We start from the raw sequence: 26,518 nt of genomic DNA on the forward strand, positions 1-26,518 counted from the left end.
ATTCTGGAACATTTTTTTCATCATGGTTAAAATGGTATTTATTAATAAATCATTCACAAATTAGCAGCCCGGTTTTCTTGTCTGAGGACCGCCTAATACACTCTACCTTTATAAAAGGTAACTGGAGCAGTAAAACTAAAACGGGGGAAGCCTTGTCTCTCAGCTTCTGGTCCATGGACCCCATTTCTCAGACTACTTACAGGGGAAGAGGAGGACGAGACAGGCCATAGCAGTTGAAGAGCCTGTTCAAGAGGACCAAGTTAGCAAGCAGCACTCTACCCACACCCACATCTGCTTTCAAGAAAAACCCGTGTGGGGCTGGAGAGCTTGCTTAGCAGTTAAGGAGCTTGCCTGTAAACCCTAAGGACTGGGGCTCCATTCCCCATAACCCATGTAAGACAAATGCACAGGTGGTGCATGTGCCTGGAGTTCATTTGCAGTGTCTGGAGGTTGTGGCAAACCTACTCTCTCCCTCCCTCTCTTTACCTGTATATCTCTCTCAAATAAATAAATAAATAAGGGGAAAATAAAAAACAAAAACCCTTGACAGAGCAGGGATGTGTGGGCCAGAAGGAAACCTTGAGAAAATCTACTTACCACCAGGTAGGTATCGAAGATTGAAACAAATAAGCAAGTATTTTTGAAATGCTATAACATTTTATTCTTTGTCAATTGTGACATGAAATGTTCTAGTTTTATACAGAAGTTCTGTTTTGTTTTGTTTCCGAGGTAGGGTCTCACTCTAGCACAGGCTGTCCTCCTACTTCTGCCCCCCAAGTGCTGGGATTAAAGGTGTGTGCCACCATGCCTGACAAATAAGTTTTACCTTTAAATAACTTCTCCCACATATTTCTGCATGTGTTATCTGTATCACACAGCACTGTTTGTTATGATGGTATAAAACTTGATGATCTGATATGCATATACATTGTAAAATAATCACTGCTATTAAACTTATATCCTGTTGTAGTCAGGTTTGCATTGCTGGCAGAAGCTCCGCGATGGCAGGGGAAAATGATAGCATGAGCAGAGGGTGGACATCACCCCCGGACAACATAAGGTGGACAATAGCAACAGGAGAGTGTGCCAAACACTGGCAAGGGGAAACTGGCTATAACACCCATAGGCCCGCCCCCAACAATACACTCCCTCCTGGAGGCATTAATTCCCAAGTCTCCATCAGCAGGGAACCTAGCCTTCAGAACACCTAAATTTATGGAGGACACCTGAATCAAACCACCACATATCTCTTCATGATTCTAAGTACACTTCTATGAATTTGATTCCATGCAGGAGAACATGATAATCTTTTTCTTTGTCTGGCTTTTTCTTTACTTAGCCTTTATTCTGCTATAGGATCAAAGTGGCATTATTTGAAAGGCAGAACTGGGGCAAAGAGATTTTGTGTATGGATCTTGGGAACAATAAATGACCTCTCCGTGTGGCCCTCTAATGTGTGCACATAATTCTAACTTGAATTTGCAGATCCTGCCATTTCTTGAGGCCCTAGGCTTTCGTAAATCCAGAATAGAGCTGGGAAAGTTGCAAAAGAATATAAAGAAACTAATCTCTAAACTGCATACGATGGTGCCTTCTTGTTTCCCAGCACCAGAGAAGCTAAGGCGGGAGGGTGGAGAGTCCACGGCTATCCTTACTACATAGTAAAATCTAAAGCAGAAACTAGCAAGGATAGAAGGAAGGAGAGAACAAACTAGTTAACTCATCTGTGACTTGATTCTTAATTGTGTCTTCTGAATTCCAGACGTAATCTCTAGCAGCATGCCAGTTTCAGAAATTAAATCAAAATTTAAGCTGAAGCCCCTAAAAGTACCTGCTTTTCCCAGTAAGAGGTAGGTAATGAAAGTGTTTATTATACAAAGAAGTATTAAAGTAAGCAACATGTAAATATGCCACAAAGGCAATGATGAAACTAGTTAGAATGCAGTTCTGAGGTAAAGTTACAAAGAAAACTGTCTGAATTTAAGAGAGGAATGTTTAATAAAAAGAAAATACGGAAAAGAAAAAGGAAAAATAGCACTCCCCTTACTGATCTTTCAAATGCAAGATCAGTTTGTGTTAGGACGCAGAATACCCTAGAGGGCTGGATGTAGTGGCATATGCCTGTAATCCCAGTGCTAGAGAGGAGAGACAAGAAGATTGAGAGTTCTAGACCAGCCTAGTGAGACACAGTCACAAAAGCTCCATGAGCTGAGGTGGAAGAGTGCTTGCCTGGTGTGTGCAAGGCCAGCCGAGGACTACAGAGTGAGTGTCAGGTCAGTCCTACCTCAAAAAGACAAAACCAAAAAATAAATAAATAAAAACAGAGGAAAAAGTCTATGTTTCGAATACAGCCAGTAAACCAGATGTGGTGACACACACTTGTAAACCCAGTACTTGGGAGGTGGGGGCAGGAGGTATCAGGAATTCAAGGTCATCCTTAGCTGCACAGTGACTTTGAGGCCAGCCTGGGATGCATGGAACCCTGTCTTTAAAAATGCATGTAAGGGCAAGGGAGAACACTCAGTGGTCAAAGACACTGGCTTGCAAAGCCTGACAGCCCAGGCTCAGTTCTCCAGGACCCAAATAAAGCCAGATACACAAAGTGGCACATGCATCTGGAGTTTGTTTGCAGTGGCAGGAAGCCCTGGAGCACCCATATTCACTCTCTATCTCCTTTTTCTGCCTCTCTCTCTCTCTCTCTCTCAAATAAACAAAAACATCTTAAAATATAAGTAAGATTATGAATTTTAAATTAATGTATTATTAAGTTGTACTTGATTAGATATAATTGAATTTTATTCGCCATCTCTGTGTGATTTGGTAGCAATTTATTTAGTATCTCTGAACCTCTGATTCCGGTTTTATAAAAGGAGGAAATCTGAGACTTTTGTTAATGGAGGTAAGGATGATTGAGCCAAGACAGAGTTCAGTGGGCAATATTTTCTCACTGTCTATCCAGTAGGTATTGGCAAGTGATGGTCACAGGATGGCTTAGGTCACATAGTGTGTCATTCCATTGTGCAGAAACTGATGGATGGGACCAACATTAGCGGGTTTCATGTGTATTACATCTCTTTTCATCTTTCTTTGCAGAGATAAATATTTATCTGGATGTCTTCCAGGCCAATTACAACACAAAGAAAAAAAGTTGAGCCCTTTGCAAATGGAAGGTAATGAGAATCATTCTAAAAACTAAAACCTAAGCAACAGCCCTTAATATGTCATAGAGCTTTTTAAATTTTACTTATTCTTTTGTTCATTTTTTATATATTTACTTATCATATATGTATATGGGTACATAGATAAATGATAGATGTTAGAAAGAATAAAGAAGGAAGGAAAGAAAGAAAGAATATGGATGTGCCAGGACCTCCTGCCACTGCAAACAAATTCCAGATGAATGTGTGACTTTGTGCATCTGGCTTTACATGTGTACTAGGAAATCAAACCTAGGCCATAAGGTTTTATAAGCAAGTGCCTTTAGCCACTTTAAAGAGCAATCTTTCCAGCCTATATTTGTTCACTTTTGAAATAAGGTCTCACTTTGTAGCCAAACTCAAGACAATCTTCCTGTCTCAATGTACTAGAATTATAGCCTTGAGAGAACACACCCAGCTGGTTTTGATACATTGGACCCTTTCTTCTCTAGTTGCAGATACAAGATTTCAAGCGTTATCTATACCTACCCTATCACCAAAGGGAGAAAAGAGAAAACCTTTCTCTCTCTCTCTCTCCTCTCTCCCTTCCTTCCCCCTCCCTTTAAAAAAAAATTTATTTATTTATTTATTTGAGAGAGAGAAAGAGGTGGAGAGAGAGAGAGAGAGAGAGAGAGAAAATGGACACGCCATGGCCTCCAGTCACTGCAAATGAACTCTAAATGCATGTGCCCCCTTGTGCATCTGGCTTGTGTGGGTCCTGGAGAATCAAACCAGGATCCTTTCGCTTTGCAGGCAAAGCCTTAACTGCTAAGCCATCTCTCCAGCCCCTCCCCCTCCCCCCCCCCCGCTTTTTCTCTTTTCCTCTTTCTACCAATCTGCCACTTCTCTCATACCCATTATAATAAGGTCTTAAACTCAAGGAAAACTAAAGAAGAAACAAAACTGTTTTTGTTGTTTTGGGTTTTTGTTGTTGTTGTTGTTTTGTGTTTTTTGGGGTAGGGTCTTACTCTAGCCCAGGCTGACCTAGAATCCATTATGTAGTCTTAGGGTGGCCTTGGACTCATGGCAATTCTCCTACCTCTGCTGGGATTAAAAGCATGAGCCACCATGCCCAGCCAATAAAATATTTTCTCTCTCCAGCCCTTATTTTTTAAAATTCCTTCTGTTTTCCTAGTCTGTTCCTTAAGTGGTTCTAAATTTGGAGGAGTGAAGCATTAGCCTTCCTAAAATCCATACCCAGCCATGCTTAACTTCTTTAATCCCCTGCTTCTCCCTCCGTTTGAGAGATAAGTGTGAACTTGCTACGTAGCCTACACAGGCCTAGGACTCTGTCTTCTTGTCCCAGCTTCCCAAGCGCTTGGATCACAGGTGTGCTTCGCCAACCACAATCAGCTTCTGTTCCTTCCCTAGGGAGAGTAAGCAGCTTAGGAGCATGCTCACTAACCAATGCAGAGTCCACCTCTACCACATGCCCTTTTGCCCCTCAGAAGCTGGGCCACTACCAGACAACAGGAACTGCCCTCCAGCCTCAGCAATAGCCAAACAAACTAATTCTAAGCTTGTTTATCTTCCCTTGCCTATTCTTTTCTGTGGAAACCATTAAAAAAAGGGTTTGCCCACTTTCTGCCCCCACCACTTCCTGATTGGTCCTGTCCTTCCACATGCAGCTCTGCACGATGTGCTGGGCTTCCTGTGTTTCGGGGTCCATGACTGTAAAAACTTCCAACAGCCAGGCTGGAGAGATGGCTTACAGGTTGAGGCACATGCCAGCAAAACCTAAGGATTCCCATTCGATCCTCCAGGTCCCATGTAAGCCAGATGCACAAGATGGCGCATGCATCTGGAGTTCATTTGCAGTGGCTGGAGCCCCTGGCACGCCCTTTCCCTCCCTCTCTCTTTCTTCCTCTCTCTCTCTCCCTTTCTCTGTCTCTAGTAAAATAATTAAATTAAAAAATTCCAACAGTCATTTCTGTGTCTACATGTTACTTGAGAACAAATCCCATACCGGCTCAAGGTGTATTTCAATGAGGCCCTGGATTCAATCCCAGGGGAAGACACTTTAGAAACATTAGAGTTTTAAAAAATGGAATTTAACTCTTTGTTTTGTTTTGTTTTGTTTTTTGTTTTTTGAGGTATGGTCTCACTAGCTCAGGCTGACCTGGAATTCACTCTGCATTCTCAGGGTGGCCTCAAACTCACGGCGATCCTCCTACCTCTGCCTCCTGAGTGCTGGGATTAAAGGCGTGCACCACCACACCTGGCTCTCAGTTCTTTTTGACACACATATAATATTTATTATAAATACTTTAAGTAAAAAAGTAGATAAAATAGAAAAATGAATTTCCATGTAGTAGCCACTCAGAATCTAAAATTATAAAATCTTTGTTATCCTTTGTTCAATTCATAACTCCTATCCAGCATCCATGAACCTAGACTATAACACTAGAATTCCAATGCTAACTCAGTGTGTGCATTTAGAACTCAGAGCCTCACACATGTGAGGCAAGTATTTCACCTATAGCTCTCAGCTTTACCATACGAATCTGACCTTGATCACTCTTTGCATTTTCCAGACTACAAAGGTGATTTAAAAAAAAAAATATATATATATATATACATGTATATTTTATTATTTACTTATTTGCAAGGAGAGAGAGAGAATATGGGAATGAGCACCAGGGACTCTGGCTGCTGCAAACAAACTCCAGACGCATGCACCACTTTGTGCTCTGGAATATCAGCAATGCCAGCAAGGATGCAGACACCAAACCATAAATTACAGCAGCTAGACAGGGTTAGGGTCAGGTTAGGTGATTAATTGCCATGACTTTCCTATAAGAAGTTAGTTTTTTCTATCTGCATTTATTGAATGCCTCAAAGTCTCCAACATCTCCTCATTTCCAAATTATACCCTTGTTTCCTACTTAATCAGTGCGCAAGCCGGAAGTAATCAGAACAGACCTTCTAGGTTCCGGTCCAGTGTCTGTCTGCCAGCACCCATTCCCACATGTCATCTCCCACCACTTTTTTTAAAGACTTAAGAGTGGGGTGGTTGTTATTATTTGTTTACTTAATTTATTTAAGAGAGAGAAAGAAAGAGGCAGCAAAAGGGAAAGAGAATGGACACGCCAGGGCCTTCAGCTGCTCCAGACGCATGTACCGCATTGTGCATCTGGTTTACGTGGGTCCTGGGGAATCAGACATAGGTCCTTTGACTTTGCAGGCAAGTGCCTTAACCGCTAAGCCACCTCTTCAGCCCTTCCACTACTTTTCTTTTTTTGTTTGTTTTTTTTTTTTTTCATTTTATTTATTTGAGAGTGAGAAAAAGGCAGAAAGAGAGAGAGAGAATGAGCACACCAGGGCCTCCAGCCACTGCAAACAAACTCCAGACACATGCGCCCCCTTGCACATCTGGCTAACGTGGGTCCTGGGGAATCAAGCCTCGAACTGGGGTCCTTAGGTTTCACAGGCAAGCGCTTAACCACTAAGCCATCTCTCCAGCCCCCTTCCACTACTGTTTTGAGCAACAAAAATTAACAGTATAAAGAAAAAATTACCAGTATTAAGCCGAGCGTGGTGGCGCACACCTTTAATCCCAGCACTCGGGAGGCAGAGGTAGGACTGCCATGAGTTCGAGGCCACCCTGAAACTCCATAGTAAATTCCAGGTCAGTCTGGGCTACAGCAAGACCCTATCTCAAACAAACAAACAAACCAAAAATTGACAGTATAGATTACAACCCAAAGTTCGAAATGACCACCTGAGTCTGTACCGATACGCTGCTCAAGCTGGACACTCGGTTCATGGGAGAGTGCTTGCCTAGCACGTGCCAGCACCTCGGTTTGATCTGCAGCACCATGAAACAATAAAAATGAGACATGAAATCCTAATTGAGGGGGCGGGAGTGGAAGAAGAGGGGGAGAGACAAACAATTTTAAAAAATAAAAATAGGGGCTGGAGAGATGGCTTAGCACTTAAGGCATTTGCAAAGCCAAGGTGCCAATGTGCACAAGGTGGCACATGCTTCTGGCGTTTGTTTGCAGTGGCTGGAGGCCCTGGCACACCCATTCTCTCTCTCTCTGTCTCTCCCTCCCTCCCTCCCTCCCTCCCTCCCTCCCTCCCTCTCTCTCTCTCTCTCTCTCTCTCTCCCTCCCTCCCTCTTTGTTTCTTGCTCTCTCAAATAGATAAATAAATAAATAATATAAAAATAGGGCGGGAATGGCCGGGCGTGGTGGTGCACGCCTTTAATCCCAGCACTCGGGAGGCAGAGGTAGGAGGATCGCCATGAGTTCAAGGCCACCCTGAGACTGCAGAGTTAATTCCAGGTCAGCCTGGACCAGAGTGAGACCCTACCTCGAAAAAACAAAAAAAAAAAAAATAGGGCGGGAGAGATGGCTTAGCAGTTAAGGTATTTGCCTATGAAGCCAAAAGACCATATTCCATTCCCCAGGACCCACATAAGCCAGATACACAAGGGGCAAGTGCATCTGTAGTTCATTTTCAGCAGCTGGAGACCCTGGCATGCCCATTCTCTGTCTCTCTTTATCTGCCTCTTTTTCTGTCTCTGTCTCTCTCTCTCTCTCTCTCAAATAAATAAAAGTAAATTTTTTAAGTATCAATTTTTTTTCTTTTTTATGTTTTTTGTTGTTTTTGGTTTTGTCTTTGTTTTGTTTTGTTTTGTTTTTCAAGGTAGGGTCTCACTCTAGACCAGGCTAACCTACATTCAATATGTAGTCTCAGACTGGCCTCAAACTCACAGCAAGCCTCCTACCTCAGCCTCCCAAGTGCTAGGATTAAAGGCATGTGCCACTACACCTGGCTATGATCAAATTTTTAACCAAAAAAATGTCCATAAAGTGGCATTTAAAGAGAAAAGGAGGCCAGGTGCGGTAACATACACTTTTACTCCTAGCACTCTGGGGGCAGAGATAGGAGGATCACCATGAGTTCAAAACCAGCCTGGGTCTACAGAGTGAGTGCCAGATCAGCCTGGACTAGAGTGAGATCCTGACTTGAAAAACAAAAATAAATAAATAAATAAAATAGAGAAATCTCACTTTAGCCCAGGCCTCAGACTCAATGGCAGTCTTCCTGCCTCAGCCTCTCAGGTCCTGGAATGTACAGGTGTGAGCCCTGATCTCCAGCTCTATTTCTTTTTGAATAAGTGTCCTGACTAACAGAATTCCATTTCCTCAGCTTTCCAAGATGCCTACAACTTCTTCACTAAGGACAAAACTGACTGTATTGATTCACACGGACTGATGTGCACTTTAGCTAAGCTGGGAATGAGTCTAACCAAGTATGATATCTATAATGAATTAAAATGTGCTGATCTTGATCGTGAGTATTTTAATTTCCTCTTATTTCCCCATAAAAGACTCTTGTGCATATCTGTTTTGCTCTCTGTGATAACATAAACGAAGTAATTCTGCCTGTTTACCAAAGAATACTTGATAAACAAAAGTAAGGGTAGCTGGGGCGTGGTGACACAGACTTTAATCCTAGCACTTGGGAGGCAGAGGTAGGAGGAACGCTGTAAGGCCATCGTGAGACTACATAGTGAATTCCAAGTTAGACTGAGACCCTACCTAGAAAAAAACAAAAGAGGAAGGGTAGCCCCCCCACATCTGCAGTTTCACTGTCCATAGTTTCAGTTAACCACAGTCAACTGTGGTCCAAAAATATTAATATTTCTCTTGAGTTATTCAAGAGAAAGCATCCATATTCACATAACCTTTATCATAGTATACTGTTAAAATTATCCTGTTTTATTGCTGTTGTTAATCTCTTACTATGCCAAATTTATATTATTTTACATTTTTTAATATATTTTATTTATTTATTTGGGAGAAAGAGTCAGAGAGAGACAGAGAATGGGCACGCCAGGGCCTCTAGCCACTACAAACGAACTGCAGATACATGTGTCCCCTTGTGCATCTGGAGACCTGGAAAGTTGAACTGGGATCCTTTGGCTTTGCAGAAAAGTGCCTTAAGTGCTAAGCCATCTCTCTAGCCCAATAAGCTAATAAGATATAACTTACTTCCACTAATCTTCCAAATTTCTTTATTCTTTTGTGGAAACAAGCACGCACCTCTAAGAGTACTCACTCTCCTTTAAATTATTTTTGTTTATTTTTATTTATTTATTTGAGAGTGACAGACAGAGAGAAAGAGGCAGAGAGAGAGAATGAGTGCACCAGGACCTCCAGCCACTGCAGACAAACTCCAGACGCGTGCGCCCCCTTGTGCATCTGGCTAACGTGGGTCCTGGGGAATTGAGCCTTGAACTGGGGTCCTTAGGCTTTACAAGCAAGTGCTTAAACACCAATTCATCTCTCCAGCCCCAACTCTCCTTTAATTTTAAAGGAAATGTGGTGCATCTTAGATATGTTATGATATGAATGATAGGGATGGAGAGGGACAGATGGCTAAATGCCTTGTAAAACTGGCACTTTTGGACAAAGGACAAAAGTGGTGAAGGGGCTAGAAAGATGGCTCAGCAGTTAAGGTGCTTGCCTGCAATGCCTAGCAAACTGAGTTTGATTCCCCAATACCCATTGCCCACATAAAGCCAGATGTGCAAAATGGTGCATGCATCTGGAGCTCATTTGCAGTGGCTAGAGGTCCTAGCATGCCCATTCTTATTTTCTCTCTCCTCTCTGTCTCTCTCTTTGCTTGCAAATAAATAAACAAATAATTTTTTTTAAGTGGCTAGGAGCTCTTGGCGGAATGCTTACACCCTGTCATTGCTTCTGTTTGCTACAAGAAACTGGTATAATTGTGCCAAGATGACTTCAAGAAGATTGGTGGCAAGGCTTGGGATGTCCGAAGTGGGGGGGGGGGACTCAGGGACAGCCTGTGCTACATAGTGAGTTCCAGGCTAGCCTAGGATTCATAGGCCCTGAAAGAGGATAAAGAGGAAGAGGATGAAATCAGTGTTTATTTGAGCATATCTCCATCCCTAAATGCTCTGATTTTAGGTGGTTTAGGGTGCTTTTTAACTTTTATACTTAATGCATATTAATCTTGGCCAGACATGGTGTCACATGCCTGTAATCCTGGCAAGCAGGAGGCTAAAGCAGGGAGACTGCAAGTTTGAGGACAGCCTGGCTTCATAGCAAGTCCCTGTCCAAATAAAAAACATGAACAGCAACTTACCTTTGTTCTGACTAGATTTCTATTGCAGGAGATGGGAAGATCAATTTCTCAGACTTTATAAAAGTGTTAACAGATAAAAAGCGCTTCTTCAATGCTGTGGGTAAGTAAAGATGTCACTGAGATGACAGAAGTTGAGTAGCTACCGCTAAATGAAACATTATCCACTTAGGCCTGCAGTTGGGAAACAGATCAAGAAGGTGAAGTCTAGGTTATGATTTAGCTTTGTACTGCTTCTCCAAAATAATATTAATTGAGTAAATTGGTGTGGTTTTAGAATTGTAACTTAAATATATCAGACAGTTACTGGGTTGTGTCTAAAGGCCTCCTGCAGGACAATACAGTTTGTTTGGGATTTTGGTTTTTTGTTTTTTTGGTTTTTTTTTTTTTTTTTTTTTTTGGTTTTTTTGAGGTAGTGTCTCACTCTAACTCAAGCTGACCTGGAGTTCACTATGTAGTCTCAGGGTGGCCTTGAACTCATGGTGGTCCTCTTACCTCTGCCTCCTTAGTGCTGGGATTAAAGGCGTGCACCACTACGCCCAGCTAATACTGTCTTTTTATCTCCAGTGAGAACACTAAGGAAATAAAAGGAACAAAAAATTAAATAAAATTGTTATTCTTGTTATTATTTTACAAAAAAAAAACTTTTATTTTTATGGGACTTGGGTAATTTACTGTTCTTGGAAACAATTCCAAGAACAACAATGCTATGTGAGTATACTTGAAACATTGTTAGTAGAATTCTCATGGTTTGTTTCTGAACTTAACATGCTGCCTTGGAAAATCTAGCCACTGTTCATATCATGTTTTCTAGGATATACTTCAAATCTTATATACAGTTTTGAAAGCCCATTCTTAGACTATAGACTGTCCTTGGGATAAAGAAAAGTTAGTGCTTGAAAACACTGAGACAATAATGAGAGTTTTCCTGCAAACCAGGGAAAGGTTTATTAATTCCTTAGCAAGACAAAAATCTTTAGCATATAATTAATGCTGATGTTAAAACTATACTTACTGAGAAATCATTGAAATAATATCTATGGTAATTGCCTACTCAGTAATCAGAATGACTTTTCTGCCAAATAGAACATATTTTTAATATTTTATAATACTGCTACTCTGATTTAATATAATGATTATAAGATCATATTAAAAAGGCAGTTGCCTTATAACCTTTTAATAGAAGGTTGGCTCAGAAGATATTTTGAAATCTGTCTATTTTTTTCTTTCTATAGCTCCAGAAAAGAAAGCTTGTTTAGATTTTAGTAACAACCCGGGAATCCTATTATTTGAAATCCTGTCAAAACTTGTAGAGACGTCAGCCCTACCCAAAAAGACTATAGTAGAACTAGTAAGGTAAGTGGCAAGGAAATTGATAAAAACAGCTTTCTCAGAAGCACTTGTGAGGAAGGCTGGAGAGATAGCTCAGTGGTTAAAGGCTCTTGCTTGTAAAACCCAACAAGCCTAGGCTCCATTCCCCAGTACCTGCAGAAATCCAGATGCACAAAGTGCTACATGTATCTGGAGTTCATTTGCAGTGACAAGGTGCCCTGATACACCCATATCCATTCATGCATTCCCCCCCCCATGAATAAATTAGATAAAAAGATTTAAGTAGCACTTATGAGGCTCTCTCACTGATATTCTAACTCCAGAGTCTGGTCTATAGCATAAGAGAAGGAATCTGGGCCAAATGATATATCTTTGTTCTGTTTTTGTGCTACAACATTCCTGCCTAGCTTGAAATTGCAAAGCCGACCTCAGGGAATCCCAGTGGAATAAGACTTTTCCAAGGATGATTTAAAATGGGCTTTAAAATCCAATCAGGAAAGCTGGAGAGATGGCTTAGCAGCTAAGGCTCTTGCCTGAGACCCAGACCTCACATATGCCAGACGCACAGAGGTGAAGCAAGAGCAAGGTCGCACATGCCCACTAGGTGGTGCAAGTGTCTGGGGTTCGATTGCAATGGCTGAGGCCCTGGAGCATCAGTTCTCAATCTCTCTTTCCCTGTCTCTCTCTCTCTCTCTCTCTCTCTCTCTCTCTCTCTCTCTCTCTCCCTCTCCCTCTCCCTCTCCCTCTCTCTCTTTGTCTCCCATTCTCTCTCTTTCTCTTTCTCTCTAAAAATAAAATAAAATAAAATCCAAAGAGGAATATAAGATACCCCCATGCCTGCTGGACTTTCAACAGGTCTCTGACTCTGGGATGAGATGCAACAAGTTGAGACCTACTAAGATGGTCTTTGGACTGGAGCAGAACCAGAGTTAGATTTGAGAATAAAGGGTGAGGAAACATTTTCACACCCAAGTGTGTTCATTTATTCCAGCAAATAGTGCAAGGAAAATCTCAATTTATGTTACATTGTTTTATAAAACTTAAGTGTCACCATTGTCACTATTTTCAGTTCATACTTTGTTGCAGTCATGTTCTGATCTCTGCGACAAACACCCAATGAGAAACAGCTTATGGGAGGAAACGGACTGTGTCAGGCTTACAAATTCCAACGGAATACTATCAGTGGTGGAAAAAGCTGGCTCACGTCCATAGATCCAAGCAGAGAGACAGCACCGACATCCAGAACCACAAAACAGCCACAGCTCAAACTGTTCTGAACACCCCTTAGGACTAGACTAAAGATCCACCCCCAGTGGCATACCCCGTCCCCAGTAGGGTTTCACTCACTGGAGACTCAAGTTGTCAGACTGAAACTATGTATCTTCAAATCACTAATACTTCTCCAAAGCAGTCTGGTGTCCCATTTAGTTACACTTAAAAACACGTAATAGTTGTCAGGCCTGGTGACACACACCTTTAATCCTAGCACTCAGGAGGCAGAGGTAGGAGGATTGCTATGAGTTTGAGGCTACCCTGAGACTACATAGTGAATTCCAGGTCAGCCTGGGCTACAGTGAGACCCTACTGAGAAAAAAGCAAACAAAACAAAAAAGTAAATAAATAAAAATTTTATATATAAAATACTGGGCTGGGGGTGTGTGGTTCAGTTCAAACCCCAGCATTGAATAAGCCAGATAGGGTAGTACATGCCTATGATCTCAGCACTTGGAAGGTAGAGGTAGGAGGATCAAAAGTTCAAGGTCATCCTAAACTACACAGTTTAAGGCCAACCTGGGGTACCTGGGAACCTTGTTCAGAAAAAGAGAGAGAGAGAGAGAGAGAGAGAGAGAGAGAGAGAGAGAGAGAGAGAGAAAGAGAGAGGGAAAAGATACAGGACTGTGGATGGAGCTTACTTGGTAAGTGACTGCCTCGCATGCATGAGGCACTAGGTTCACTTCCCAGCACTGCATAATCCAGGCATGGTGGTACACACAAAATGGGGGTAGTAATAATAATGATGGTGATGCCACCTGCATGAAAAGGCAACTGTGAGAATAACGCGTATATGTGAAGTGCCTGGCACATTATAACAACTCAATAAATGTTGCTTATTATAATGTGGAAATAATTAAAATAAGTGTAGAATATATATTATCTCATAGAATCCTCACCCAGAGAGTACACACTATCAACCCCACTTTACAAATGGAGAAACTGAAGAACAGATTAAACATGTTGCTGAGCTGGAGAGATGGCTTAGCAGTTAAGGTGTTTGCCTGCAAAGCCTCCAAACCCAGATTCAATTCCCCAGGACCCACTTAAACCAGATGCACATGGTGATACATGCATCTGGAGTTCATTTGCAGTGGCTATTGGCCCTCAGCACACCCATTCTCTTCTCTCTCTTTCTCTTTCTCTCTCTCTCTCTCAAATAAATAAATGAATAAACATAAATTTAAAAGGACATGTTGCCCATGAGTGCTGGGGTAACACAATATGATCCCAGAGCCCACACTTTTATCTACAGCCTTATATTGCTTCTAACTTCTAGCAAGTATACAAGAAATCTTAGTTGATATGGCTGTACTCACCAAAATGGGATTGTGGTTATTATTTATTTAGTTTTCTTATGAGACTGTTATTTGATCTTACTGTTATCTGGTTCCTAAGGAGATGGTTCAAGACAGTTAAATGAGATACAGACGTTCTATAAAGTGACAGGAACAGGCACTCAAATACTACTGAATGGGCACACAAAATAGATGTAAAATAAACCTATTCAGTACCTATACCTTACAGTATGACTTTTTTTTCTTGTTTCCTGTAGTTCTCTTTAATCCGTTTCTTAATTTATTTTTTCTTTTTAAGCTATTTCCGAAGAAAATTCCAGGAGGGCAATGTAGAATCACCATGGAGTCCCTATGGGAAAAGAAGATTCAAACCAGATATATGCACACCTCCAAGCTCAAGTACAGCTGCCTTTGCTAATTCTGCCCGGATTGCAATAATGAAAGAAAAAGATTTATATAAATTTCTTGAAGAACTCAAGAGTAAGAACCATCCCCCCCCAACCATTATAAAGAAATTATTTATATCAGTCAGATAGAAATAAATACTAGAGGCCAAGAGCAGGGTGTAAGGTTCTTCTGGGTAATGGCTGTCTGTCACACAAATAACATTCTTTAAAAATTTATTTATTTATTTATTTATTTGAGAGACAGAGAGATGGAGTGGGGGTGGGTAATGAATGGGTACACCAGGGCCTCTAGCCACTACAAGCGAAGACACATGTGCCACTATGTGCATCTAGATTCGGGGGAGTTGAACCTAGGTCCTTAGGCTTCACTGGTAAGCACCATAGCCTCTAAACCAGCTCTGCAGCCCACAGGTATCATTTGAAAGCAGAAGTACCCCTGACTGAGACCTCTGGAACCTGGGTGAGATCAAGGGTCCGCGGTTAGGTGTGGAGTAGGAGCAAGGACAAGCAGAGGGGCCGGGACCGCTGAGAATACATGAAAAGCAAACCAGGCTCCTCGCGCTTATCTTCATGGGAACTTTCTATATTATTTGTGATGCCATCTTTGTATTTATCTCTCTAGGATGCAATCTCCCTTCAGGTAGCCCATATTCAAAGATACCTGTCTTCCCATTGTTTCCTGATGTGGATGAGGTAGTGGTGGGAAAGCCAGCCAAAGACATACAGAAATTTGAAATGCTAAGAAGAAAGGAGCCGCTGAACTTCTTTGAGGACTATTTTTTTCATAAAAGAGACTGGAAAGCACAGGTGAAATCTAGATTGTGTCACATAAGCTCATTTAAATTCTTAGATTTCTAAGTACCAGCTCAAAGGAGTAACAGTATGTTTATTTTTCGTGACAAATATCTTTATTTATTATATTTGATGTAAAATTCCATAGTCAGGTTCCTAAATATGAGTCTGGGTTTAAATATTGTATTTAATTTCAACAAATAAACTCAATTCACTAAAAATGATCATTATTGGGATGGGGAATATAGAAACAATAACAAGCCAGGCTTGGTGGCTCACACCTGTAATTTACCATTCAGGAGGCTGAGACAGAAAGATATCCAAGAGGAGTTCAAGGCCAGCCTGAACTTATATAGTGAGTTTCAGGCCTGTCTGAGGTAGAGTGAGACACTTTCTCAAAAAAGGAGGAGACTGAGGAGATGGCTCACCTGCCAACCCAAGTTTGACAGCCCCCAGCACCCACATAAAGCCAGATGCCAAGTGGCACATATATTTCCCACTGCACCGACAGCAGTAGGAGGAAGGGCCAGAAGACTCCCGAAGCTCACAGACCAGCTAGTCTGGTATAGGGAGCAGTGAGTGACAAGAGACTCTGTCCCACAAAAGGTGGAAGGAGAGGATGACACATCAAGGTTCTCCCCTGACCTTCAAATGTGTACTGTGACATGCATGTGCCCATTCACACACATATATACATATATACACACAAAAATAGATAAAATTTTTAAAATATTTTTATTCATTTATTTATTTATTTATTTGAGGGCAACAGACAGAGAGAGAGAATGGGCGCGCCAGGGCCTCCAGCCACTGCAAACGAACTCCAGACGCGTGCGCCCCCTTGTGCATCTGGCTAACTTGGGTCTTGGGGAATCGAGCCTCAAACTGGGGTCCTTAGGCTTCACAGGCAAGCACTTAACCGCTAAGCCATCTCCCCAGCCCAGATAAAACTTTTAAAAGAAGAAGGGGAGGGGGAAGGGAAAAAGGAAGGAAGGAAGGAAAGAAGGAAGGAAGGAAGGAAGGAAGGAAGGAAGGAAGGAAGGAAGGAAGGAAGGAAGACGACAACAGCAGCCAGGTGTGGTGACCCCAGCACTTTGGAGCCTGAGGCAGCAGGAATCCTGGCATGCCGTACACTCTCAAATAAATAAATAATTTTTTAATATTTTATTTTTATTGATTTATCTGATAGAGGGGTAGAGAATGTGTGAACCAGGACCTCCAGCCACTTCAAATGAACTCCAGATGCATGTGCCACCTTGTGCATCTGGCTTATGTGGGTCCTGGGGTATCAAACCAGGGTCCTTTGGCTTTGTAGGCACACCTTAACCATTAAGGCATTCCTTCAGCCCAAAAATATTTTTAATATACTTATTTATTTATTTATTTGAGAGAGAGAGAGAGAGAGAGAGAGAGAGAGAGAGAGAGAATGGGCACACCAGGGCCTACCGCAAACAAACTCCTTATGCATGCACCCCCTTGTGCATCTGGCTTATGTGGGTCCTAGAGAATCAAACCGGGATCCTTTGGCTTTGCAGGCAAATGCCTTAACTACTAAGCCATCTCTCCAGTCCCCCAAATTTTTTTTTTAATAAGTTTTTTTTTTAATATTTTTTTTGTCCATTATTTATTTATTTATTTGAGAGCGACAGACACAGAGAGAAAGACAGATAGAGGGAGAGAGAGAAAATGGGCACGCCAGGGCTTCCAGCCTCTGCAAACGAACTCCAGACGCGTGCGCCCCCTTGTGCATCTGGCTAATGTGGGACCTGGGGAACCGAGCCTCGAACCGGGGTCCTTAGGCTTCACAGGCAAGCGCTTAACCGCTAAGCCATCTCTCCAGCCCAAAAATATTTTTTTAAATATGCCCCAAGTCAGCCTGGGCTATAGTGAGACCCTACTTCAAAAAAAAAAAAAAAAAGCCAGGCGTGGAGACAGAGGTAGGATGATCACTGTGAGTTTGAGGCCACCCTGAGATTACATAGTGACTTCTAGGTCAGCCTGAGCACTTTTTTTTTAGGTGGTGGGGGGGGCGGGTTCGAGGTAGGATCTCACTCTAGCTCAGGCTGATCTGGAAGTCACTATGTAGTCTCAGGGTGGCCTTGAACTCACAGCAGCAATCCTCCTACCTCTGCCTCCCCGAGTGCTGCTGGGATTAAAGGTGTGTGCCACCATACCTGGCTCACTTAGAGCACTTGAAGAGTGTGAACAGTCAGGCTGGAGAGATGCCTTAGCAGTGAAGGCACTTGCCTGCAAAGCCTAATAACAGAGATTCGAGTACCTACATAAAGCCAGATGCACAAAATGGTACATACATCTGGAGTTCTTTTGCAGCTGCTGGAGGCCCTGGCATGCCCATTTTCTGTCTCTCTCTCTCTAAAATAAAAATATTTAAATAATTTTTTAGAAAAAGAGTGTGAACAGTGCCAGGCATGGTGGTACATGTACTCAGGAGGCAGAGGTAGGAGGATCACTATTAGTTCAAGGCCCACCTGGAACTGCACAATAAGTTATAGGTCACCCTGGGCGAGGAGACCCTACCTTGAAAATACCAAGAGAGACAGAGAGAGAGAACAGTGGATGAAGGAAAGGGATTTCAAGCAGCAGAGAGGGGTCTGGATGAGATTAGGCAATAAACATTTTATAAAGAATAACTGTGTATTTGTGTCATTTCCAGCTAGCGTTGTTCAGCATCCCAGTAGCAGGGAAAGCAGATGCTTGTTTGTGTGGGAAGCCTGGGAGCACTACAGGTCCTATGGAGGGCCCTTCCTTCACGGTGCTTTGTGATCGTTTGGGAAGCCTGGGTCAGAGTGCAGTTGTCTCCTCTCGATTTACCCTCTCTGTGCACTCCACATGTAGACCATCAGTCAATATTGCTCTTACTGTAAGCAGGCTACACCATCATTACAGGATTTACCGAATACCTATTTACACGTGGCACCAATCTAGGTGCTCTGATTCAACTGACAGATGGCTTAGCAGCAACCTCATAAATCATGTGAGTCTCTCATAATAAGATGTTGGGGGTTTGTAAGACAAGGTGTCATACTGTCCACAGGTTGGCCTGACACTTACTATGTAATCCAAAATGGCATCAGACTCACACCTCAGCCTTTAGGGGACTGGCATTATAAGTGCGCAACCCATGTCTGTTTTTTTTTTTTTTCTTGTTCATTATGTCTTTTAAATTAGTATTAACTTAAGCTTATGGTACAAAGTCATGAGCATTTGCTTACGTATGTGTAATTATATTATGCCTGTTGTAAAATTCAAACTAAAATGTGTTACTTATGTTCTTTTTAAATGTGCATAAAGGCAGCAAATCTAAAGCCTATCAAATCTGCCTCAGGATATTCTGATGACATCTTAGCTATTGACCAACTATTCAAGAAAAAGCAGCACTGGACCGTAGCTGATGCAGCTGCTATAAAAACACATGTAAGTACTCACTACCCAGTGCCTCCCAGACAGCACTGACAAAAATATTTTCTACTGGGTGTGACAGTGCACACATGTAATCCCAGCACTCAGGAGGCTGAGTCAGGAGGATTCTGTGAGTTCAAGACCAGTCTGTGCTGAGTAACAAGCCAGTCAGCACTATATAAGGAGATTCAGTACCCAAAAACAAACAAACAAGAAATTCCCACTTCAATACCACCCCATAAGACCAAGAGAATTTTTATCTTTTCCATGTCTTTAAAATGAGACAAGGTATGAGCTGGGCATGGTGGTACATGCCTATAATCCCAGTACTCAAGGGGTGGAGTCAGGGACCGCAGAGATTGCTCAATGGTTAAGGTGCCTGCTTGCAAAGTCTGTTGGCCCAGGGTTAATTCCTCAGTACTGCGACTGGAGAGGTGGCCTAGTGGTTAATGTGCTTGCCTGAAAGCCTAAGGACCCAGGTTCAATTCCCCAATACCCACATAAGCCAGATGCACAAGGTGGCACATGCACCTGGAGTTCATTTGCAGCAGCTAGAAGCCATGGCTTGCCCATTCTCTATCTACCTCCTTCTCTCTCTCTCTCCCTTTCTCTTTCTCTCTCTCAAATAGATAAATATAATTCCCCAGTACCCACATAAAGCCAGATGCACAAAATGGCACCTGCATCTGGAGTTCATTTGCAATGACAGTAGACCCTGGTGCATGCTCTCTCTCTCTCTCTTTCCCTCTCTGTCTCTCTCTCTCTCTCTATCTATCTATCTCCATCTCTCACTCTCTCTTTGCAATTTTTTTTGTTTTTTGTTTTTTTGAGGTAAGGTTTTGCTCTAGCTCAGGCTGATCTGGAATTCACTATGTAGTCTCATGGTGGCCTCAAACTTGTGGTGATACTCTTACCTCCTGAGTGCTGGGATTAAAGGTGTGCACTACCACGCCTGGCACAAATAAATTTTTAAAAAGAAGTGTTCAGTAGGATCAGGAGTTCCATATCAGCCTGGGCTACCTGAGATCCTGTCTCAAAGAGAAACAAGATAGTTTCTCATTTTTTAATATTTTATTTTTATTTATTTATTTGAGAGAGAGAGAATGGGCCTACCAGGACCTCCAGCCACTGCAAACAAACTCAAGACACATGCATCTGGCTTACGTGGGTCCTGGGGAATCAAACTGAGGTCCTTTGGCTTTGTAGGCAAATGCCTTAACCACTAAGCATCTCTCCAGCCCCTGGTTTCTCATGTTTATCATTGTAATGTCAACACTTCTTTTTTAATTTTTTGTTGTTGTTGTTTTTTATTTTTCAAGGTAAGATCTCACTCTAGTCCAGGCTGACCTGGAATTCACTATGTAGTCTCAGAGTGGGCTTGAACTCATCCCCCTATCTCTGCATCCCGAGTGCTGGGATTAAAGGTGTGCGCCACCACGCCTGGCCATGTCCACACTTCTTGCTCCATACGTAATCACATGGACTCAGAGGGTGTCAAGACACCCTGCTAGTCACCTATGTAGCTGCATCCAGCATCATTTGTGGGACACTCATTTGCTTCATGCTGGAACTAGGAAGTTGATTATGGAAGAAATCCCATAGCTGCAGTGAGTAGTAGAATCAAGGATTTGTGATTGAATGACAGGAAGTGTCGTTATGATATCAGCCAGAAGAATATTAATAAGGATCAAGCATTGTACTCTACATGTTTTCTACTCACACTGATTCATTTAATTACCACAACCTCTTGAAATAGGCACTATTATCATTCCTTGACCCTTTACAGATTTGCACAGAGAGGTTAAGAGATTTACCCAAAAACACACAGCATACTATAGCAGTTAGTTACCTTCTCGTTGCTGGAACAAAACATCTGACCAAAGGAAAGGGTTTATTTCCGCTTATAGTTGGAAGGGGAAGTTTCATTGTGGTGGGAAAAGCATTACAGATCTGAGCAGGAAACCTAGCTCATATCTCCACATCCATGAGAAGGCAGAAGTATGAGTGAGCTAACATAAACACCCAGTGGGCTAGACTAGTAAGCCTCAAGGTCCACCCCCAGTGACACACCTCCTCCAAGGCTTCACTTCCCAAATGCTCCACTGCTCTCCCAAACTGCCACCAGTTGGGGATCAAGTATTTAAAATACATGAGAGGAAAAAGAGAAAGAAAGAGAGCCTATGTGGGACATTTTACATTCAAACCACCACACATATCAAGAATTATAGATGGGGCTGGAGAGATGGCTTAGCAGTTAAGGCACTTTCCTGCAAAGCCTAGGGACCCAGGTTCAATTCCCCAGTACCCACATAAGCCAGATGCATAAGGTGTTTCATGCATCTGGAGTTTGTTTGCAATAGCTGGAGGCCTTGACACAACCATTCTCTCTTAAATATAAATAAGAAAAGTTTTAAAAAGAATTACAGGGCTGGAGAGATGGCTTAGTGGTTAAGGCATTTGCCTGCAAAGCCAAAGGCTACCTGTTCAATTCTCCAAGACCCACATAAGCCAGATGCACAAGGGGGAACATGCATCTGGAGTTCACCTGCAGTGGCTGGAGGCCCTGGTACACCCATTCTCCCTCTCTCTGTTTCTGTCTGCCTCTTTCTTTCTCTCAAATAAATAAATAAAATATATTTTTAAAAAAGAATTATAGAGTGGACATGGTGGCAGATGCATTTAATCATCCCAGCACTTGGGAGGCAGAGGTAGGAGGATCACTATGAGTTCAAGACCACCCTGAGACTACATAATGAATGCCAGGTCAGCCTGGACTAGAATGAAACCCTACCTCAAAAAACTAACAAACAAAACAAAAAAAGAATTATAGAAGGACAGAGCAAACTTTCAGCCACAGTGCTATGTTGTCTACTTTTTTGCCTGACTTCTTGGACCAGGACATAATTTCTGTATGCCACGTCCCTTCTGCATTTGATACTAATGATCAAGCTCTCAACACTCCTGTTACATACTCCATCTTCAGTTCTTGTAGCATTGTTTCCTTTCTTCCCCCTTCTGCTTCCTGAATCCCTTAAGTAATGTTTCCCAATTTCCTGTTCATGTCACTGCTGTTCTCATGGCATATGCTCACCCGCTCATTTGCTCAGCAAACGTTGACCCTGAGTCCTGAGATGAGAGGCTATCGGAGAAAGAAACACAGTTCTTACTCTCAGCAAGTTTACGGTAAAGGCGGAAGTCGTGGGGAAAGAAACAGACCTTACAGTCACAATGCCTTGGGAGCGATGGAACTTCTTATGTTCAGTTCTGACTGCTCCAGAACACAAAGAAGTGAGCTGCTGCTTCTGTCTCGCTTTAGAACATATGCACTGTCGAGTGAAAGGGGGCTGCTATGGCCAGAGACCTCCAGGCACAAAACACCAGCTGTGGAGGCAGCATGAAAGATCAGTAGGGGCTGCAGAGAGGCTGCAGTGGGTAAGGCACTTGCCTGCAAAACCTAAGGAATGGAATTCGATTCCCCAGTACCCATTTAAAGCCAGATACACAAGGTAGTGGAGTTCATTTGTAGTGGCAAGAGACCCTGTCATACCCATTCTCTCTCTCTCTCATCAAATAAACAAAACAATTTTTAAATTTTTTGTTTGTTTTTTATTTATTTATTTGGGAGCAACAAACAGAGAGAGGAGGCAGATATAGAGAGAGAATGGGCACACCAGGGCCTCCAGCCACTGCAAATGAACTCCAGACGCGTGCGCCCCCTTGTGCATCTGGCTAACGTGGGTCCTGGAGAATCAAGCCTCGAACCTGGGTCCTTAGGCTTCACAGGCAAGCACTTAACCGCTAAGCCATCTCTCCAGCCCAAAACAAATTTTTTTTTTTTGAAAAAGATCAATAGTTTGGCCTCCCTGTGACTCAGTCATAGAAGAACACTGGCGATGTCTGTGTCAGATGAAGGAAAACTAGAATTGTTGGGATATTTCTACCTTCTTTGTTTCACAGGTGCCATGCTTATATACTAATAACTCTTAGATTTGTCCATAACCTAGACTTCTTTTTAATATTTCATTTACTTATTTATTTATTTGAGAGAGAGAAATTGAGAGGCAGACAGAGAGAGAGAGAATGGGCACACCAGGGCCTTAGCCACTGCAAATGAACTCCAGACGCGTGCACCACCCTGTGCATCTGGCTTATGAGGGTACTAGGGAATCAAACCTGGGTCCTTAGGCTTCACAGGCAAGTGCCTTAACCACTAAACCTTCTCTTCAGCCCATGCTAAGCCAGACTTCTTTCCTGTATTCTGCCGCATCTTGCTGGCAGCTTGATAAAAATCCCTGCCTCTGTGCTACGTCTCATCGCACATCAGACTCAACATGTCCTTTACCAGCTCATCTGCACCAGGCTGCTTCTCCACTGGAGAGTCTCCCTCAGTTGTTAATAGTACCATCTACAGTCACTGGAGTTAAAAGGGCAGGAGATGTCCTTAATATTGGCTTTTCTTCTCCTCCTCCTCCTCCTTCTCTTCTTACATTCACCAATCGCCAAATCTAGCCCCACTCATTCTGGGATGCTTTCCAAATATATTCCCCTTATTCTATCCCTGTTACCTCTGCCTTAGTCAAGGCTCTCCATATGTCTCACCTGGACATTAACTAGCTATGTAGCTAGCTGCTCCCTCAAGTCATTGTCCACATAGCTGCTCATGACCTAACTGGAGGGTGCACGCATGTCGTTGTCCTGCTCAAAAGTAAATGCTTGGGCTGGGATCCAGCTCAGTGATAGATCACTCGTCTAGCATGCACTAGATCTGAGGTTCAATGCCCAGTACTCCAAACACCAGAGTGCTTGAGCCTACCTACCCACTCTACCACCCACCGACAATTGCCTCTGCTGCCTCCACTCCCTGAAATACTTTCTCTTCCCCTCACCACTCATTCCCTTCATTTATTAAATACTTAAGGACTTAGCATAGTACCTTCTCCTACATGTTCTCCCTATCCTAGGCTAAAATGGGAACCAACTCTGTATCCTAACTCCATCCCACACTTCTCCCCGTCTTCATCCATTACTTTTTAAAATATTTTATAAAATTATTCCATTGTAAGCCAGGTGTGGTGGCGCACGCCTTTAATCCCAGCATTTGAGAGGCAGAGGTAGGAGGATTACTGCAAGTTCAAGGCCACCCTGAGACTCCATAGTGAATTCTGGGTCAACCTGGGCTAAAGTGAGACCCTACTTTGAAGAAAAAATGTGATGCTTTTGAGGTAATTACAGAAAATGTCTGCTCTCTTGTTGCAGGTAAGGAAAGCTACAGACACCTATAACTTAGGAATTGCCCTCGAGCACCGGAAAGAAATGTTGAATCTCTGGAAGAAGATCCGAGGAGATTTGATTGGAATAGACACCGGGAATGAATCCTTTTATGACACCTTTTCTACTTACACGTGGTCCTGGAATGTTGGCCAAGAGTTACTTTCTCCGAAGGACTTAAGGCTCCATGATGCCTACGGGAGCAGAAATACCTCCTACAACTCTGGATTCTCCTCGCCGTCAGATATCAGCGAATGTGACATGGAGTCAGGAAGGAAAAGAAAGCGGAAAAGTTTCAAAGCGTTTCGGCGGTGAAATTTCTACATTTTCTAAACAGCTCGCCAAAAGCTACTTTTTCATAGTTATCAAAATTATGGTTTCTTGCTTTTGTTTATCACATTCTTAGCAGGTGGAGATTTTAACATCTTATGGATTCGGACCAGTAAACAAGTTTAAGTCATAAAATGGTTTCCCTGTCCTAAATCTTCACTAGGTTAGGGGCTGCTGAGTTAGCGCCGGCTGCTCTCTGCTGTCCTACGTTGGCTTAAAACTGCCAGGGCTTCAGCAGAAAGGATAAAATAGCTGATTGTCCGCAACATGCGTCTGAGCTTTGTTTTGATTTTGCTGCTTTGGTGTGTGTGAGAGTGCGGGCATTTGCATGCTGTGGTGCTGGGTGAGTCAGACGACGGTCTCGAGTGTCCATCCTGGTCTTCAGCCCGGGTCACAGCGGGCCTCTGCTGTGCACTGCTATGCTCACCGGGCTGGCTGGCCGGCAAGCCTCCAGAGGTTTCTGCCTTCTGTGCTCCCCTCCTCACCACGGCGCACTGGGATTACAGACACCAGCTCCAGTGTCCAGCCTTAACATAGACTGCGGATCTGAACTCAGAAATGAAGGGCTTCACCCACCGAGCTGTCTCCCCAGCAGCCAGCATCTGAATTCTTGGCGACTGTATGTAAGGTTAGGGTTGCACGTGCTCCTCCAGACACACAATGGCCTGGATATCCACGACCTCACAGTGCCTGACGCTACCTACACCAGACCATCACAACAGGAGGAAAAAATGATGTCAACAAAGTAAAAGAGAGACTGATTGAGAGAGGGAAGGAATATGATGGAGAGTGGAGTTTCAAAGGGGAAAGTGGGGGGAGTTACCATGGGATATTGTCTACAGTTATGGAAGTTGTCATTAAAGTTTTTTAATAAAAATAAAAATTAGGGTTGCAGATGAGATTGGGTACATTCAGGGTCGGTATGGCCATAGGCTTTGGTAGAGGCAAAGAATGAGCTTCCATCTCTGCCTCTCCAGCTCTAGAAATGCAAGCACATGCCATGATAAGCAGCATTATTTTTCAAGGTAGTGTCTCACTCTAGTCCAGGCTGACCTAGAACTCACTCTGCAGTCCCAAGATGGCCTTGAACTCAGAGCAGTCCTTTTATCTCTGTCTCCTGAGTAGCACTGGGATTAAAGCGTGTGCCACCACATCTAGCTTGATTTACCAGCATTCCTTTTTCTTTTTTGGTGTTTCAAGGTAGGGTCTCACTCTAGCCCAGGCTGACCTGGAATTCACTATGTAGTCTCAGGGTGGCCTTGAACTCACAGAGATCCTCCTACCTCTGTCTCCCGAGTGCTGGGATTAAAGGCGTGTGCCACCATGCCAGGCTCAATTACCAGCATTTCTATGTGGGTTTTGAGGATGAAACTCAGGGTCCTCATGATTGCAAGGCAAGGAAGCTACCAACTAAGCTGGCCTCTCTGCCCCATGTTTTCTTTGATAGCGTCTCACTATCTTTGACTTCACTGTGCGTTGTATGCCACCACCAGTCTTTGTATTTTTTTTTAAGGAAGGAAGTGAGGGAGCGAGAGAGGGCAAGACAACCACAAGTTTGCTCAGGCTTTTATTTATTTATTTATTTATTTTACATTTTTCTTATTTGGGAGCAGAAAGAAAATATGGATATGTGAGGACTTCTTGCCACTGTGAACAAACTCCAGATGCAAATGCATGTACCACTTTGTGTATCTGGCTCCGGGTGGATACTAGAGAATTGAATCTGGGCCATCAGACTTTATAAGCAAGTGTCTTTTAATATTGAACCATCTCCCTAGCCCATGACCAGGAGTTTAAGGGATGGGAAGTAACGAAGTAGAAGAGCACTTGGTAGTATACAAGCAGCTCTAGGTTTGACCCGCAACACCACAGAAAAACAAACAAATACATACACAAGAGGATTTTCTTATTTATTTGCAAGGAGATAGAGGGGAAAAAAATGAGAATGGGTGTGCCAGGGCCTCTAGCCACTGCAAATGAACTCTAGATACATGTGCCACTTTGTGCACCTAGCTTTACATGGGTCCTGGGAAATCAAACCCAGGTCATTAGGCTTTGCAGGTAAGCACCTCAACCACTGAGCCAT

General features: G+C 42.9%; 1 protein-coding gene across 1 annotated transcript in view; it reads left to right on the forward strand.

Moving 5' to 3' along the window:
* Positions 1-24,429, forward strand: part of Efcab3 (EF-hand calcium binding domain 3) — a 34,496-nt gene extending 10,067 nt beyond the window's left edge. The window contains exons 4-12 of the mRNA XM_012948023.2: positions 1,763-1,850; positions 3,094-3,170; positions 8,355-8,498; positions 10,345-10,416; positions 11,549-11,669; positions 14,514-14,695; positions 15,245-15,429; positions 18,727-18,849; positions 24,091-24,429. Of these exons, the coding sequence (XP_012803477.2) occupies positions 1,763-1,850; positions 3,094-3,170; positions 8,355-8,498; positions 10,345-10,416; positions 11,549-11,669; positions 14,514-14,695; positions 15,245-15,429; positions 18,727-18,849; positions 24,091-24,417 (1,319 nt within the window). The 3' untranslated portion in view covers positions 24,418-24,429. The remainder of the gene's footprint in view (positions 1-1,762; positions 1,851-3,093; positions 3,171-8,354; positions 8,499-10,344; positions 10,417-11,548; positions 11,670-14,513; positions 14,696-15,244; positions 15,430-18,726; positions 18,850-24,090) is intronic.
* The last annotated feature ends 2,089 nt before the right edge of the window (positions 24,430-26,518 follow it).

Source organism: Jaculus jaculus, chromosome 9 (genome assembly GCF_020740685.1).
Source record: "Jaculus jaculus isolate mJacJac1 chromosome 9, mJacJac1.mat.Y.cur, whole genome shotgun sequence".
In the NCBI taxonomy this organism is placed as follows: Eukaryota; Metazoa; Chordata; class Mammalia; order Rodentia; family Dipodidae; genus Jaculus; species Jaculus jaculus.